This window comes from Phalacrocorax aristotelis, chromosome 4 (assembly GCF_949628215.1).
Source record: "Phalacrocorax aristotelis chromosome 4, bGulAri2.1, whole genome shotgun sequence".
Classification (NCBI taxonomy): domain Eukaryota; kingdom Metazoa; phylum Chordata; class Aves; order Suliformes; family Phalacrocoracidae; genus Phalacrocorax; species Phalacrocorax aristotelis.
Window position 1 is genome coordinate 9620177 of NC_134279.1, and position 17866 is coordinate 9638042.

Here is a 17866-nt window from a genome sequence, read left to right on the forward strand (position 1 = left end):
TATCCTTGGTTAGTGAACTTGCTGCACGTGAAAAAAATGGAGCTCTTGGTCGCAAAGAAAAATGCTTCTAAGTTTGAAGATTTCCTTTAATTTTAATCATTCTACCATTCCTTTTTCTTGGTGCAAATTTAAAACAAAGAAGGGGTACGTGTGTCACGTGTACAACTTAGTGCTTTTAGTACTTACACAGTACTTACTTTTTGTACTTAGAGTTAGCAGCAGGAGTATTTTTTTTCTATTTATGGAAAGAGAAACTCCAGCCTTATTACCAATGTTTGGAGCTTAAATCTGCAGTTACGGAAACATGCATTAAAGTATCCATGTGGTTTGCTTATAGCAGCGTAAAGCAGAAGCGCGGTTACAGCCTCCTGCCGAATCTGGCAAGCGTGGTCCGAACGCACAGGTGCTGCTGCAGGATGATTTCTGGGAGCAGTCTGGCAGAAAGCAGAAGGGTAGCGGAGACGGGGTGCGATAACAAAAGAGCCCGACTGTTGCGACGCTCCGTGATGCGTGATGCCCTCGCTGCCTGCACCCAGGTGCGTCCTCACGTGCCCATTGAGCACCTTCTCTAGGCTCGGCTGCTGGAAGTGCCGAGCCGGGGACGTCCGCCACGCTTCAGGGAAACTCCTTCCTCCCTCTCTTGTGTTCTGAGCCCCAGGTCGTGTGGTACCGGTGGGGGAAGGACCTATAAAGAGATGTCCAGGAAGCGTTACGGGACGTGCGTGTGTAATGGAGAGCAGGGCCCTGGCAGCTGCCGTGCCTTGTGCTCTCGCCCCCCGCACCGCCTGCCCTCTTTGCCTGTCTTTCGTCTCAGCCTTCCCCGCTAGCAGCCGGGAATATCAAGTAGACTTGATAGTAAAAAAAAAACAACTTATCAATGATTCTAATTAGGTTTTCAAAACGGACCCGTGCTCTCGCTTTAGGGCAGCTGCTGGGTGACTCATTTACCGTGTTTTCCAGCAGCAGCGAGGCGCGCCGAGTCGTGTGCGGGGTGCGGGGGCGCCCCGAGGTGACCCTGCCGCTCGGCCACCTCGCCGCCTGGACTAGTTTTCCTTTTAATTAACGCCAGCTCATTAGCGTGAGGCCGGGCGTGGGGGCACGTTGCTAACGAAGGTGCTCGAGCACCGGAGGTGCGTGACAAAGCCGTTGCGTGCGCGGGGATAAGCGGGACCGCGCGTGGAGAAGGGGGAAGGGGGGTTGCTCGCGCCACCGTGCTCGAGCACGGCCGTTGTGAGGTCATAACGCACAGGAGTACCCCCCTCCCCCCCAAGGCTCCGCCCCTCTGCCTAGCTGTGCGGCCGCCGCCGCCCGCGCACCCCCCTCCAGGCGGGCAGGGCCGGGCCGGGCCGCGCCGCGCCGGGAGGCGGCGGTGGGTCGCTCTCCCTCCCTCGCTGCTTCCCTCACCCCGCGCCCGATGAGCGGCTGAGGGAAAGGAGGCGGCAAGCGGCTCCCCGGCCCGGCCGGGGGAGCTGACAGGGGAGCGGCGGGGCGGGGCGGCGGCTGAGGGGGGAGGAGGAAGAGGAGGAGGAGGAGGCGGGCCCCCCTGCCTTGGCTTCCCCACGACCGCCCTGGCTGGCGGCCCCTCGCGGCGGGCGGCAGGGCATGTCCGCGGCACAGGTGGCGGAGGCGCCCGCCGAGCGGCGGGGATGGGGCGCTGAGGAGAGCGGTAGCGGTAGCGGAGGGGGGCCGGCGGTCGGGCGGCCCCCACAGCCGGAGGAAGCCCGTCGGCCGGAGCCCGGTTCGCCCCGCGGGGAGGAGGCCGCGGAGGAGGGCGGCCGGCGGCGGGCGGCGGTGGTGGAAGCCCCGCCGCCCAAGGAGAACCCGTGGACGAGGCGCAGACCCACGCGGGACAGCTCTTCCCCGCCCGCTGCCGAGGGGCAGCTCCTCCCGCGGGACCCAGGTGCGGCGGCCGGGCCGGGCGCGGGAGGTGGCCTTCTGGGTTGCGGGGTGGGGTGGTGGTGTTTCATTTGGGGTTTTTTTTTTAGTTTTGTTTTTATTTTTAGCTCCGAAGCGGGCGCGTTTGTCCCCACTCCCCGGGCGGGCGGCGGTGCGGCTCCGCGGGAGCCGGGCTGGGCGCTCTGGCTTTTGACATACATGGGCAGAGGAGGGAGGCGAGGGAGGGGGGAGGGAGGAGAGGTGGGGTCCGGCTGCCGCCTTCCCCCAGCTGGGGACGGGGGGGTCACGGGGGGGGGACACGATTGCAAATGGGCAACCCCGGCCCGGGGAGGGGTGGGGTGACACCTCCGGCGAGCCCCGCACGGCGCTGGGCTCAGGTCCTGGCAGGCAGGGCTGGTAACTACTTGTTCACTTTGCTTTTCTTTAGAAATATTGCTAAATCCCGTTCGCTTTTCCGCAGGTCGTGTTTGTGTTTTGGGTGTTTTTTTTTTGGTTTTTTTTTTTTTCATAATTGTATAGTAAGGCCCTCCGTACAATCCGTTACCTGGTTTTGCTTTCCAGAAGATTTAGATCGTGGAGGCTTTAAGTGTTATAAAAAAAGGAGTAAGTTCACTTGCTCTCAGAATTGAAGCTGTTTATGTGGGAAGAGACAGGAGCGAGAGTAGCCGTGCTATACTATTCTGACCTTTAATCACTACATGTAAGATAAAGCTACTTTATAGGCTCCATATCGACTAAGCAGGCAGATAGATGGCTTTACAGAGTGGGTCGTTTAAGACCTGACTTGAAATTGCCAGGCTTCACGCTTAGGCTAGCAAAGCGTTCCTAGAAGTTAGCAGCTTCTTGGAGTGTTGTTCTTGGCTGGAAGTAAGCCGCTGACCTCAAAATATGTATTTCAACCTGCGTTTCCTGAGAATGTCAATCTCGGCACTTGCTCCTGAAGGCACCTGACGAACCTTTTTGTGATCTGACAGTTGCTTTTATGCTTGAATTAAGTATGACTTTCTTCACAAAGGGAAATATATAATTTATAGTTTCAAGTATACAGGTCATGCAAGCAGAGGAAAGAGTTCTCCAGACCACAAAATCTCTACTTAGCTGAAGATCAAACCTTTTGGCAACATATATAGTCATCTCTATCATCTCGACTGTTTTGTTTGTGTGTACCGACGCACTCATAAATACCTATTTGCGCGTAGTTCCTACAATTTGGCGTGCTGGGCAGCAGCTTGTTGTCTTGTCTGTACATGAAAGAGAACTTGTCACTCATTTGGCTTGCTGGGGCAGTAATAATAATGGTACATCAGAAGCATTGGGAAAACTTCTTTTGTTGCATTAGCACCTCGTGTTTCACCTTCTGTAAAGTTTGTGTGTTTTACCTGAAGTGGAAAAGTAAATAGTTGTTGAAGGGAGGAGAGAAAGGAGGCGGTGAGTTCATACACTGTGCATGTTATAAGTTTAATCTGATGGTTTCAGAGAACTTTAAATTATTTTTCTTCTGTGTAGAAGTTGTGCTTACCCTGCATCAAATTAATATTAAACTGAGTAGTTGCACCGGAGCATTTTTCAGTGGCAGGTGTCTGATTTAGCAAATATGGGAGTGATGGTTGCTGGTAATGGCATCTGTGAAGAACATGTACCAGGGTGCGTGTTTTGGTTTGGCCACCACTCTTGCCCTTGTAGAAGACAAAGCAGCTGATCTTCCCTGGGTGTTAGACGGAAGGTATTGCCATGTGCCTTCATCTGCAACAAGGGATGGGTTTTGAAGTAACTAATTGCATGTTGGCAGTGCAAAGTCAGTCACGCTAGGCCCTTTCGAATGTAGTAGTATGGAAATTAGTCATATGAAATAATAAGTAGATGAGCAGAAATGCTACTGGGATGGAATGTAAAACTATCCGTAAAGAGGATCATAAAACGCAGTAGGATCTCACATCAAAGTAGTGACAGAATCCTGTTTGACTTGTTGATCCTGGCTTAATTTGTTGAAAGTTTTCTGAGACGTGCATGTACGGTATGTTCAGTGATAGTTACACACTTGAGAAAATTGACCCCAGTCTGTCATCTTTTGACTTTCAATTTAGTGTGGTATTAGTTCGTAGTAGAGGCAAGCCTGACTCTTGTTATTCAAAGAAATTGTTAACGTCACCCGACATGAGAAGGAGAAAATATAGGAGGCTTAACATTCTTGGCGAAAGAATTCGGTCAAAGCGTTGTTACCATGACCCATTATTTTTTTTTGTCTTGGATACGTTAGTAGGTTTTAATCATGATATAGTAAACCAAACACCTAATGTAAACATATTTGAATTTTTAATGGTATGTTTGTTACCACAGTTGTTTCTGACTAAGCCTTTTATTAAACTTTTCTTTTAAACAGGGTAATTTCAGAATTATACAGCTCCTTTTACATCCTAATCTGCATTTAACTCATGGAGAAAGACTTGTAGCAGTATGAAATGGCTAGTGAAATTAATAGGCTTCTGTCTAATCCCGGTGACCGTGAGCACAGAGAGGTAGCTGTAGCTAAGGCTGTCAAATGATGAAAGGTCCTTGTGCGGTGTGTCTTCCTCTCCTCGCCTTCCTTTGTAGCGCCCAGCCGACATATTGCAGTAAGTCTTCAGTCCTTCAAGCTGAAGCTCTATGAGTAAGAGGAGAGGAACGGTTGCAAGGAAGAAGTCCTACATAATCTTGTAGATAATTTTTTACAAGGTAACAAGATAAGCTTTTTTTCAATTGAGCCAATAAGATGCGTCCATATGGAAGTGGTGGAACAACGCAGTGTTAGTCCTGTATTCCGTGTCTTTCCTCCAAGCCTTGTTTTTCCTCAGCCACCCTCCTCGGGGCTGGGCTTTCGCAGAGGAGGCTACTTACCCTTCCTCCATATAAACAATTTGCCCAGGATGGAGCTGTTGAAATGATTTTTATTACAAAAGTTCTTCCACCTCTTCATTTGATGAAACCAAAAGTGCTGCCCTTTTTGTAAGCTTGGAAAAGGGAATCTGAATGACAAGTTCCCTAGTCTTCATGTGGTTTGTATAGCTGATGTGGGTCTTTAATGATTCATTACATAATTATTTAACAATTGTTAATGAAATTTATAAAAGTATTCAATGAAGCAAGATACCCGTGCTGCTTAAGTGGCTGAAGTAGCTTTGCTTCCTAGTGTGCTTGAATAATGTAGTTAATTAAAATAACTGCACGTTTTAGTCCTTTATATTGTGCTGAGTTTGTCTTTCTTCATTGCATTTATTCCTGGGCATCAAAAAACACCTTTTATCTGATTGATATTTTGGTAGCAGAACCAGTTCGCTGTAGTGCTATTGCATAAATTAATTTGCTTTAGTCTGTCAGCAAGCATGTTGTAAAAGTGCAGTTTAGTAAAGGTATACTGTGTTACTAGGAATAGCAAGCTTTTGATCAGTAAATGGGTAAATGATCCAATTATCAATTTTTTTGGTGTATCTAAGGCATATATTATCGTCAGTTGTTATGAATTCACTGAGTGTTTGAATAGCAGCTTTTTAAAATGATATTAAGAATTATCAGAAGGCACAATATTGACAATTACCTCAACCCTGAAGGGATTAAAAGTGTTATCTTTACAAACCTGCTGTTTGTATTTTAGTTATATATAAGAGTGTATGTAATTTTGTATGATAGGGTGTGTGGTGGTGGTGATGTTTGTTTCTAAAGTGGAGACTTGTTACCAGAGAGAAATCCATCCTGCTGCCTGCAGTCCAAGGCACAGTATTGCTTTACTTGGCTCTAGCACGTGCTCCCTTTAGACCATGAAAGCTTTTGTAGAAATTGAGTCACAGGTTGCAGCTTTCAATGAAAATGCTAAGAAAAAAGCCATGAGAAATGAAATGCAAGGCAAATAAATAGCGTAATGATTAATCAACCATATACTGGGGATTTTTTCCCCTACTGCTTGTGGCATTAAAAAACTGACTGGTTTTGAATGTAAATAGGTGGAAGGATGCAGGTGTCATAACTCACTGCCTTGGTCAGTTGTTCAAATAGTGTGAAGGAGGAGGCCAGTCTAAGGTAGTTTTGCTATAAGATGCTAGAACTACTGTAGGAAAGGATGTTAGCATAATTGCTCTGTGTTTTTAATTTCTTTATTTCCCAGTATTTTGGATCTAAATCCATGCTCTAGACTTAAACTATGATGTACTCCAAGGGATTGTTTTGTCATATTTGCAAGACTTTCACATTTATCTGCTAAAACAATAGATTCAAGTATAGCTTACCTTGTTTAAAATTGGATTACGCTGTGATGTTTCAAACGGAGCATTGAAAGGAAAATGTTGTACGAGTTCAACAAACTAGTTTTGAAGGCACTGGAGTTTTGAAGAGCTCTTCTGCTGTGTGACTTCAACAGCCTATTGTTGAAGGAAATACGTTTGCAGTCCAAGTAAAAATAAAACCTGAATATTGTCTAGAAATCCTTACAGCATAAATAAAAATTCTTTGTTTGTGTCAAAAAAAGAATGTGTTCCACCTTTTATCATTATACTGCTTTCAGAAGAAATTGGTGATATATCCCTCCCCTTTTGTCAGGAAAAAAAATTTATTTGCTGACTAGTTATTTGCAGAACTTTACCTATTCTGAAGAACTACTACTAAAAAACATAATTTGTCTTGTAATAAGCAGTACTTTGGTGATATATCTTTATGTACAAACTTCGCTTCTCTTATCTCTGCACAGCGTCCAGTCTGCTTTTCCTTTTCTGTTGCCGTTGTCCCAGAGGATTGTTGCTGTTTTGGTGGTTCCAAAACTCATCTTTCATTTTTCAGAACTGTCATCTCATGTGTCTTGGCATGTCTGCACATCCATGTCTTTCTGCAGAAAATATCTTGTCGTTAGTATGTGGTGTATTAAAAGACTTGGAAGAACCATAATAAAAATGGCTGCGAAGATGGTCATTGGCAATTAAACTTCTTCATCCTTGACTTAAATTTTTTTCCCACCCCCTCAAAACTCAGCTGAAACCCAGCAAGCAAAGTAATTGAAGATAACTGAATTCTTTTATCAACACGGCATGCCACTATGGAACAGGTTACCTTGTGGCATATGACTAAATGAACCCTTTTAATACAGTTAAGTTGGAATTAACAATAAGTGAAATAAGTTATTTGCAAGGGCTTATTGGGTTCTGCTGGAGCAGTGTACTAAAGATGCCTTTTCTGGGTGTTCAGCACTGTTAGGTGATGTTGAAACAGAGACCGAGGTAATGCTAAGCCTACAGATTTTGTTTAAACACGCTCTAGAGTAAGTTTTGCCTGAACAGTGGCTCTAGGCCTGTTCATAACACCGTGACAGATGTGACCTGGGTAAAACCTTTCAGTGACCTGATGTTTTGTTCTTTTACTCTCTCACCATCTTTTTAATTTTTCTTTCCCCTTTCTCTTCCCTTTCATGCTTCACACTAAAATCCAACTCCCACACGATAAGCCCTAGAAAGCCAGTCAGGAAAGATCAGTTAAATTTGGTTTTGAATGTGGCTCCTTCGGGAGATGACAAGAAACTCTGTGGAGTTGCTTTCGGGTAGGGAAGTACGGAGTGTGTGAGATCTCAGGCCTTTTTGTTCAGAAAGGGCATCGTCAGCTAGGTGGTGTGTTGCCTAATATTAATTTTCTTTTCATTTAGTGTGCAAATACATCTTCCAAGTCTTGGATTACTACATACAGATAAGAGGTTCCTTAAAACGAGTTGGGTCTCATTCTACTCTATTCAGATGGCCTCTCCTACCACCTGGAATAATATCCCATGACTAAGCCCAGCAACATTGAGTCTTTTATTTTTGAATCCCTTGCTATGCCCTGGTGACACACAGGGTAGAAGTTCTGGCGGAGCAGTCCTTCAGCAGCAAATTAAGTAAAAGTGCTGTGAGATGGAAAAAGGACTTCGGGGCGGTAATTGAGCAGCTAGAGGGAGATGCGTGTTTACAGACTCCCGGAGGACAAATGCTATGGCCAGTCAGTTTACCTTTACAGATAATTGGCAGTTTTGTTGGAGAAAACTACAAATTTGTTTGCTACTCCGCCTCTACAGCTGTTTGCCTTGTTTTGTAAAGGGCAATTAGTTTACTATTGAATGACAAGTAAAAATTAGGATTACGCAGTCACTGAGTGTTTCTGAAAGGTCTCAGTCTGAAGTTAACTGAGGCTGAATAACAAGAAAGAGGCGGTTTGGGGTTGTGTCTTCTGTCTTTGTTTTAAACAGCAGATCTGTAGGAGAGGAGAAAACCCTGCTGGTAAATGGTGTGGCAAAGGTCGATCAGGATTCACTGAAGTCACACGTTTTGTGTGATGTGCAAGTTGCATATTACAGTGTTAATATAATTTGCAGTGGAGCAGGGAGTGTACACTAGTTTATGCTTCTAACATTCACAGTATATTCCAGGAAGGAGACAGAGGGTTTTCAGAGGCACTGGGGCACGAGGGTGGGGTTCCCAGTGTGAAGCTGCGATAAGGAAGATTAGTCACTGGATGTGAAACAGATAAGGGTTGAGGAGGTGATGTTATCCCTGTATGAAATAATAATCCACTAGTGATTTCAGTCATGTTCAATGTTTCAAGCTTGTCTTGCAATAAAATACTGAATAAGAAGTTTCAAGGAAAGGTTGCGACTACTTCTCTATGGGGAAATACATGTTGGGAGAACAGAACCCGGCTTAACAGGGGAGGTTAAGAGGTGGTTTCCTCTGTCTCAATTCTAATCTCCAAGAAGAATTGCCTGATACTGGTGGGTGTTTTTCCCCCTGAATTCCCAATACAAAAAGGAGAACACAGTTGAGATGGGTAGGGAAAAATTGCACAGAATAAGAAAATTGGATGCATATGCAGAAGGGTAGTTGCATATGTATTAAAAGACGTAGTAACTTTAAATAGACTTCTATTTTTCAATGCAGGTTGTTGATCCTAGATTATTAGGCCCAACAATGTTGCTATATAGGGGAGAGAGAGTTAGTTCCAAGCATTATATTAATTCCTGGCAGATATTACTGGTAGAAATAAGTCTTTTGCTCAGGAGATCAGATGGGATCATTATTAGAAAGTTTAGGTCTTGACTCGGGATGGTTCTGAAAATATGAGTGTCAGCCTCATTGCAAATGCTGATATTTATCATAAACATATTCATTGCGGAGTTTGGGCATTAAACGTTATTAGTCTTAATATAGTTTTTATAGTAATTTTCTCTTTTTACCTTTCCTTGTTTTTTTTTTTTTTCCTATTGCTTTGACTTGATTATGATCAATACGGCTAAATTATTTGGCATTTGAGTAATTGCTTATAAAAGGAAATTACCGTGAATATATAATTACTTCTGTGGGTTTTTTATGCTTGCATACTGATAGACTTCTTAAATGAATTCTGTCTTATTCATAGCTTCTAATAGGCTAACTTTTTAAATGTGTTTCAGGGGCTTATTTTCTTTGCTACTTCTTAGGTTAAAGTACCAGCATTTTGAGATAGTCTTGACCTTACAGCTGAGCAAATGCTTAAATACTGTGTCATACGGTATCCCGTACACCTGGTTTTCAAGATTATTTACACTCGTTATGAATGTAAGTTTTTCAATGTCATGTACTGTTAGTTACTTTACTGAAATGTTCACTGACTTCGATACTGAGGCCTCAAAAAGTTTTGGTGTAGTATGATAGATAGTTAAACAGAGTTGTTAAAGCATACCTTCCTTACTCTTTTAAAATGCAGTCTCATTCTTCACCTGAAAATATTTTTCTTCCTTTCCAGAACTACAAAATTCCACTAAAGTTATAAAAGCAGCGAAACCCAGGACGAGGAAATGCAGCAAGGTTTGTGTTTGCCAGGGGGACATTTAGCTATGAGTTACTGGACTGATTGTATTAGAAGTCCCAGTTCATCTAACATGTTAATCTAAACTGGCATTTAGATCAGCTGATAATATGGTAGGAAAATTAAATAATTTCAAAGAATTATTTCTGGGTGTAAATATTCAGTATGGTAAACAGCTGATATTACTAAAATAAGAAGATAGCAAGGTATTTTTACGTTATAGCCAGAACTGTTATGTTCTGCCTTGGTAATGGTTGATTTTGAAGACAGAGAAAAGTAGGAAAGGAAGGGAAATTTAAAATTAGAAGGGATGCCAAAGCAGTGTATGTATGAGGGATAAGAAAAGGCATTTTTGGTTAAAAAAGCAATGGGATTATTAAAAATACAAAGGGGCTGCAAAGAAACAACAACACTTGAGCACAAGTGATGCTAGGTTGGTTTTGGAAATCCTTTTTGCGTATTATGTGATGTGTGCGCTTTATGTGCTGTTACAAAATTATAATTATGCCAACAGGAGACACTGAATCCTTTTATTGAAAAATTAAGTTTCTAAAATTTTGTACGGCCACCCCTTCTTAGGTTGAATAATACCTCTGCTCAAAGGTCTTCTGAAAGCTAAAAGACTTTTAAGCAGTAGATACCTTTAAATCACGTAGGACACTATGTGTAAGACAACATTTAATCTGATAGTTGTTTTCTGTGTGCTCAAAAGTCATAAGCCCTCTTAGTTTGTTTTATAAGGGAATGCAGAAGATTTTGCTTGCTTGCTATCTCTTTTGCCTGTGCTCCCTTAAAATATTCTTCATGAAGGCATTCTTTAGACAGTTACACTAATTACGAGCTAAGATATATTGGACCTTGATTTGGATGTACTGAATAAATAGTTATTTCTACAATTGATCGTATTCTGTTTTCAAAAGTTGTGTGTTTTGTTTTCTGTTGTATTTCTCAATTTTTAAAAATTGCTGCTTGTAACAATTCTGCTCAAAGGGGTGGTCTGGCCATCTGAGTCATGACTGACACCTTCCATGTTGTGTTTTTTAATAAAAGGACTAAATCTAGGAAGCAGTACAAACCCTTTGTTGTCTTTGCAGGCTGGAGATTTTGGTGATATCACAAACTGGCCAACACCAAGTGAAATAGCAAACAATGAAGTAAGTATCCTTTGTTATCTTCAGTATTATTTTTTTAAAAAAACATATAGACTTCTCTGCTTAATACCATTTCTGCCCACCCAGAATGGGCTTTGGGTGTTGTAGGCTTTCAGCAGAAATTCTGTCAAGAATTCAGGATGCTGGCTGAGCTTTACTGGTTCTGGAATTTCTGAAGCCTTCACAGGCCCACAGAGATACAATCCATTTATTGTTAGTGGTATGCCATGGACGTGTAGGTAAAAATGTGCCATACTTACTCCACCCCTTTAAAACCCAGATTCCCCTTTTCTACATCTCACAGGTGAGAAGGCCTTTGGAGTTGTGAACATGCTGCCCTCCCTTGTGGTTCAGAATGCTTTGTGCAGGTTTTCTTAGGGCAGCTTAGTTATCCTTGCCCTATTCCTCTGATATATTTTCCCCTGGCTGGATCTTCAGTTAACATCTATTCCATCAAATGATCTTCCTTTCACTTTATCTCAAGTGATAAGTGTGTAATATATCACACCTTGATCATGCTCTTTAAAACAAGAACAGATCACAGGCTATTGCAAGCTATGAGGTGCCATTTCATTCTTTGCTTCAGTTCTGCAGCACCTCTGTGATCCTCTTACTGTTTTGTTGGGGAGGGAAACCAGAAGATTTGGGTTCAACAATGTGCATTGTATAATGAAAGTGTCCATATGAAAACTGAAAAAGAGCATTAAAGTAGTTTGGCGTGAATCATTTGTCCTGCGGGCTCGGTTTTTAACACCCTTCCTTCTCCCTCAACTGATTATCATAACTTCGTTGTTTATGTCAGCAACTAAATGTTTTCAGGTGTCTAACCAGGCTTTTAGCATTGTAGGTCAAAATTATAGATGTCTGTAGATTTGACAGAACGTTGTGTTTACTGTTAGGTAGAATTTTCTTCCTCCAGTAGCTTGTTCTACAGGATCTCAAAGAAAGTCTTTGAGGCTGCTAGAAAATCTTTAAAACCTGAACAGGTTATATGCCAATAAATTAATGCTCATTCAGTTAGCTCGCATACCAGTTATAATACTTTAGTGTGTGTCTACATCCTATCGTGGTTTAGGATTTATACAAGATCCTTGATCTGACTTTTTGATTTTTTTGAAGTATTTATAAGCTTCTCCATCATCAATATTCCTGTCAGTTGCTGAGATGTTGCGAACGGAAGAGACTACCACTTCAGAAGGAGGCAGTGGTGATATATTTAACAGTATCATGAAGGAGGCATGACTTGCATCCTAAAGCTGCTAATTTATCTGGTGGCATTAGAAGTGTATAACTCTCAGCTGTCTGTCAAACTCCTTCCTTAGTTACTTCTAAGATTAGAAAAAATTTCACCTGTGCTTTTTATACCTCAGACACGCAGCCTCTTCGTTTGCTGCAGTCTGATAACTCAAAAATGCTATTCTTGAAGATCGTGCAGCTAGTTCCACTATGCAATACTTTTGTTTGTAACTTTTCAGAGGCTACTGTTTTAACACAGGAGATACAATGCAGAGAAACTCTTGTCTGTAACTGTGTCCAAAAAATAACGATGTTTTCTATCCCGTTCTGATGCTCAGAAAAGGAGAGGGTGTGCTGCGCTTAGATCTGAGAGATCGAATGGCATTGAAAGTATTAAATTTTATATTCTTTAGTAATATTTGTAAATGCTAATGTTGATTTGTGACTAAGTCTAGAACATGCTTATGTTAGCATCTTTTTTTTTTTCTTCTTTTCGGAAATACTGATTTTAGTGACTTAAGAAAACATGCACCCGTATCTTGCATTCTCTTTACTACTGCAGGTCTTTAGCATCTACTATGTTAAGTCAAATTTTGATGTGATTAATGATGTCTCTGCAGTACTAATCAGAGTGACGGAGAGATACATATGTAGTGTTTCACGAGAATATACACATTTGATGTTTTCTGTCTGAAATAGTCTGCTTTAAGAGTATTTTTTCAAAAGATTTTTTTGGTCTACTGGGTGGTCTAGATTGTATTGCGTAGATGTTAATTAACCTTTTGCTATCTTAAGTGCATGAGAATTTTAGTACACAAATTCATGTAGTGTCTGTTTAAACCAAATAACATTTAGTTTGTATTTAATCTCAAGTGATTTGTCTAAGGGAAGGCTTTGCATTCAAATTAATTATGGCATAGTACTGCAGTATCTACTGTATGTACTCCAGCAGGTTCAAAGCTATCTCCATGACGCAGGAGTTTTCTTTCTGTCTGGCAGAACTGTCTGCGAAGCTCAGTTTTGCAGGTAGATATAATATCTGATCATAGAATAGTTTGGGTTGGAAGGGACCTTCAAAGACCATCTAGTCCAACCCCCCTGCAGTGAGCAGGGACATCTTCAACTAGATCAGGTTGCCCAGAGCCCCGTCCAGCCTGACATTGAATGGTTCCAGGGATGGGGCCTCCACAACTTCTCTGGGCAACCTGTGCCAGTGTTTCACCACCCTCATAGTAAAAAATGTCTTCCTTATATCTAGCCCGAATCTACCTTCCTTTAGTTTAAAACCACAACCCCTTCTCCTATTGCTACAGGCCCTACTAAAAAGTCTGTCCCCACCTTTCTTAAGTCCCCTTTAAGTACTGGACAGCCACAATAAAGTCTCCCCGCAGCCTTCTCTTTTCCAGGCTAAACAACCCTAACTCTCTCAGCCTCTTCATAGGAAAGGTGCTCCAGCCCTCGGATCATTTTTGTGGCCTCCCCTGGACCCGCTCCAACAGGTCCATGCCTTTCCTGTGCTGAGGGCTCCAGAGCTGGATGCAGTACTCAGGTGGGGTCTCACCAGAGCTGAGTAGAGGGGCAGAATCCCCTCCCTCGACCTGCTGCCCACGCTGCTTTTGTTGTGGCCCAGGATAAGGTTGGCCTTGTGGGCTGCAAGTGCACATTGTCAGCTCATGTCCAGCTTTTCATCCACCAGTACCCTGAAGTCCATCTCCGCAGGACTGCTCTCAGTCCCTTCATCCCCCAGCCCGTATTGATACTGGGGAAAAATGAAACTTTCCACTGTTTGCTAAAATGCTGTTCATTTTGCCTGCTTTGAAATGTGTTATTCTGTGGGATTTCCAAGAAGCAATGATCTGCAGGATGCTGGCACTACTCAAAGGCACACAGTTGCCAGTAAATGCCACATTCTAATGTGGGGAAAAAATAAATCTGTAATCGCACACCTCCACATCCTCTGATCTTTAGTTAGTGTTCTGGTTTAGTGGAACAGAATTGTCAGAGTTAAGACCTATGGCTCCTTATAGTTTGCACGAACATTTGGCGTGCTGTTGAGATTGTACAGCATCATGGGAATTTCTGATTTACCATTCAGTATTCTGTAAGCACAGATTTTAAAAGATAATCAGTTTGAACAGTAGGTACTGGTGAGTAGTATATCTTTCTTTCCTATAAAATAAATTTCAGTTCTGAGGTATTGAAACACGATTGTTGTGCACTCTGCAATTCTACATGTTCAGTTAAAAACAAATGAACAAAAACTTTCTTAGTCTAAAATTCTTTATAGTGTTGCCAAGTTAGCAGAAAATAGAACTGTTTAAAATGAGACTTTACAAAGCAACACAGTTCTTAAAACTCACCCTACTGAAGAGGTTGAGAACAGGTAATAATAAAGGAATTTTAATAGGTAAAGGAAACTGATACCTTTTGCTATCAGCAGCTGCACTGTCAGAAATAATTACCATTATATCTTGCAGTGTAAGACTGTAAGTCACAGTAAGAAGCCAACAAATAGAAGAGAAAAGGAGGAGAAATCTGATCAAAAAAGCAATAATGGAATCAAGGACAACCTGGAGGCAAAGCCAGATGGTCCAGGAGATAATATTAGTGAAGATGAAGCTCAAACTAATAACCAAAGGAAAAAAGGTCAGTCTGGGCACTATGTATAATGCAATAAGTCACCAGTGATACAGTTATATTAATTCCAGCTGAATGACTTGATGAAACTTTTTATGTTTTGCATTTTCTCGGTGGTAACAGGATATATTGCTTTCTGCTAGGAAGCTTAAAACAGGCTTCCTTTCTCAGGTTTTGGAGTGTTCTCTTTAGTCAAATAGGAATTGTGGAGAAAAAGCAGCTCATCTCCTACTGATGGTCCGTGGAGCTCTTGACAAATTTTGGAAAATTTTAGTGTGGCTGTACAAACCATTACTGTCTCTCATATCTTTATTTCCCTAAATAGATAGCATTAAGTTAATTTAACTTCACATATATATCTATGTATGTGTGTTACTCTGTATACTAACGCTTTAATTTTCATGTTTTGCTGTTAGCTTACACCTTTAAATGATCGCTTGAAAACTAAACCAGGTTATTAATTTCCTTTTGATCCAGTCTATTACATTAAAAATAGGGAGCAAACCTCATCTGGTCAGTAGGCTGGAGGAACAGCTGAGAGAGTTTTAAGATATTGCTGCCATGAGCTGCTTTTTATTTTTTGCTTCCCTGCTGGTATTTCTTCAGATCATAAAGACCTTCTGTTGTTCAGATTTGTTAATCTTCCTATATATATTTAAAAACAAATACGTTACTGCTTTTAATTTTTTCAGTCTAATTGGAAACCTAAGGCAAAGCATTCCACAGGATACAACCTATGTTTTGAGGATTTTTCCCCACAGAGTGGATAACACATTTTATGTATAAAATAAATATAAGCCATTATATATATAAAATACATACATATATAAAAAAATATAAGCAATTATATTTCTTGGCTACAAAGGTAGGAAGCCCGCAACACCAATCAAGTATAAGACAGTAAATATTATCATTAAATAAATGGTTAGTGGATATTTTAGGCCAGCCTACAAAAAAATACAGCTTTGCTGATAATTTTTGATGCATGTGAATGAACTTAATCTGAATTACCTCAAGGTGAAAATACAGTATCATAGCTAAATTTTCAGGAAAATGTTTATGGTTTCTGATTGAAATCTCTTAGTAGTTAACTTGATATGTTATTTCTTACCTTTAAGTTTCATATGCAAGTTGTGAAATTATATAGTAATTAATTTACTGTATATATTTAACATTTCTGTAGCTATAAATTCTTGGTAGTGGAGCTTACACCTAAAAATTAATTAAACAAAAAAAATCACCTCCATTTCATGTATTTAAACCTGCGGTAAGGTTACCTGTCAGTTTGAGAAATTCCTGTTTACTGCATTTATTATTGTTTAGTCATTCATAATATCTTAAAATTTCAATGTTAAGCTTCTCCCCATTTTTAAACTTTGAAATTAACTGTTACTAGTTCTACAAGAAGAGTTCTATAGAATCTTTTCAGGAGCTGAAACCTCAAGTAGTGCTGTAATTAAGAGTAATATATTAAACTTTTCAAGGTAACAAGCAGAAATGGGTGCCACTTCACTTGGATGATATAAGGTCAGACAGTCAAGAAAGACCAGGCTCTCGAAATAGCTCAAGATTTCTGCTGGAAACAAACAAGTTAATACCTCATAACAACAGGCGGAATGAGACAAGAAGTAAGTAGTTTTCAATCTCTGGGTCTTTCTATTTGTGGCAAACCAAATATAATACCATGTGATATATATTTTACCACATAATATATATACACTATTATGGTATATACCATAACGTATAATACCAAGTGTAAATCAGGGCATGGTTTAGGAAGCGTGGTAGTGTTGGGTAAGCAGTTGGACTTGATGATCTTAGAGGTCTTTTCCAACCTTAATGATTCTTTGATTCTGTGAGTAGGCATTATATTGGCAGTTTATGTTGAATTTTGACTTTGCCTGTATTAATTAAAACCTAGTGTTAATATTTGCCAAAACCCAGTAGAAAATAAATAAATTGTGCTGTCATTTAACAAAGTTTAAATTGGAAAGTTTTGTTTAAAAGCTTACTGTCAGATTGTTTTTTGAACCTCTTCACACATTGATCAGAGTTGTAATGTCTCAATCACTGACTCTGCTGAATAACTGAGTTTGGAAACAGTCTGTCTTTACAGTGTGTGCTGGTGCTCTGCATCAGAGCGGCATATGTTTTTCTCTTCGTGGCTCCCTACAGTGTCTTGGGCCGCAGCTTTACAATGCAGAAAGTTTGATAACAGTTGCATAAGGTGGCTGCTCTGTCCTGCTCTACTGCTATTCCTGCAGCTTGTTGCTACCAGAGCAATTGCTTGTGGACCTACATTTTGAACTCTGCTTTGGCAATTCTACTGATGATGTTTTTCCCTTTAAGTTGGACCAATTCCCTCGGTTCCCCGACCTATTTCTCGACATGGCCTTGCAGAAAGTTGTACTAGCACAACAGAGGGAGAAATGCACCACAACTGGAACTGCTTCTGGTCCTCAGGTGTTCTGAATACAGCTTGTCAGATGGCAGAAATCTTAGGCTGAGTGTATCTCTTTGGTTTATGTATTGCGTTTTAAAATTGCAATATACATTAACAATTTAAATGTTTGCTTATACGGTTAGACGTGATCTTAAAGGTCTTTTCCAACCTGAATGATTCTATGATTATTATAAGTGCTGGATACTACTGAGATGGGATTTGTTTGCTGAAGTCATTTTACGAACATGGATGTAAGGGTTTGATCTGGATGGCTGAGGGATGGACAGGGGCAGGGAGAGGATTTTTACTAGTGTATCACTTTCTTCAGCAATTATTCCTCAGGATGGTCAAATGACCAGAAACTTGTAGCATGAACTCTACCTCAAGGCTCTAGTGATTCAGGACTAGTTTCAGTGTGAGAGAACATAAACTATCTCTTGCTCTTCAGGAACATTGGCTGTTTAAATAGAAAACTTGTTTCGGGCTTAAATACAACACTAGCTCATGGAGGTGTTATATGTAGGACTTTTGCATGGGTCTGAGCCGCATGTACTCTGAGTGCAAAACTGAAACTGATTTGGGAAAATAGTTCAAATAATGCCTTATCCATTTGGGATTTCTAAGGTTGAGGATAGCAAGTGTGAAGCCTAAGGTACAAATTCCCGATGAGAAAGAC

At 41.3% G+C, this 17866-nt stretch overlaps 2 protein-coding genes across 6 annotated transcripts in view; one reads left to right on the forward strand and one right to left on the reverse strand.

Moving 5' to 3' along the window:
- Positions 1-70: 70 nt before the first annotated feature.
- LOC142056062 (uncharacterized) lies at positions 71-1486 on the reverse strand. Its single transcript, XM_075090238.1, has 2 exons — positions 949-1486; positions 71-685 (listed from the first exon to the last, which is right to left on the reverse strand). The coding sequence occupies exons 1-2, from the start codon at positions 1238-1240 to the stop codon at positions 240-242; spliced, it is 738 nt and encodes a 245-aa protein (XP_074946339.1). The 5' UTR covers positions 1241-1486; the 3' UTR covers positions 71-239.
- The window catches only part of LARP1B (La ribonucleoprotein 1B), a 34197-nt gene continuing 16727 nt past the window's right edge, over positions 397-17866 (forward strand). Inside the window, exons 1-5 of one of the 5 annotated variants that reach the window (XM_075090221.1) lie at positions 397-536; positions 9661-9722; positions 10818-10877; positions 14588-14756; positions 16232-16375. Coding sequence is in view for 2 of the 5 variants with exons in the window: in XM_075090220.1 (XP_074946321.1) it covers positions 1603-1900; positions 9661-9722; positions 10818-10877; positions 14588-14756; positions 16232-16375 (733 nt within the window). In the remaining 3 variants the exon portion in view is untranslated. Of the gene's footprint in view, positions 537-1493; positions 1901-8555; positions 8651-9409; positions 9474-9660; positions 9723-10817; positions 10878-14587; positions 14757-16231; positions 16376-17866 lie in introns of those variants that run through there. The other 4 variants (XM_075090220.1, XM_075090218.1, XM_075090222.1 and 1 more) reach the window with 4 other exon arrangements.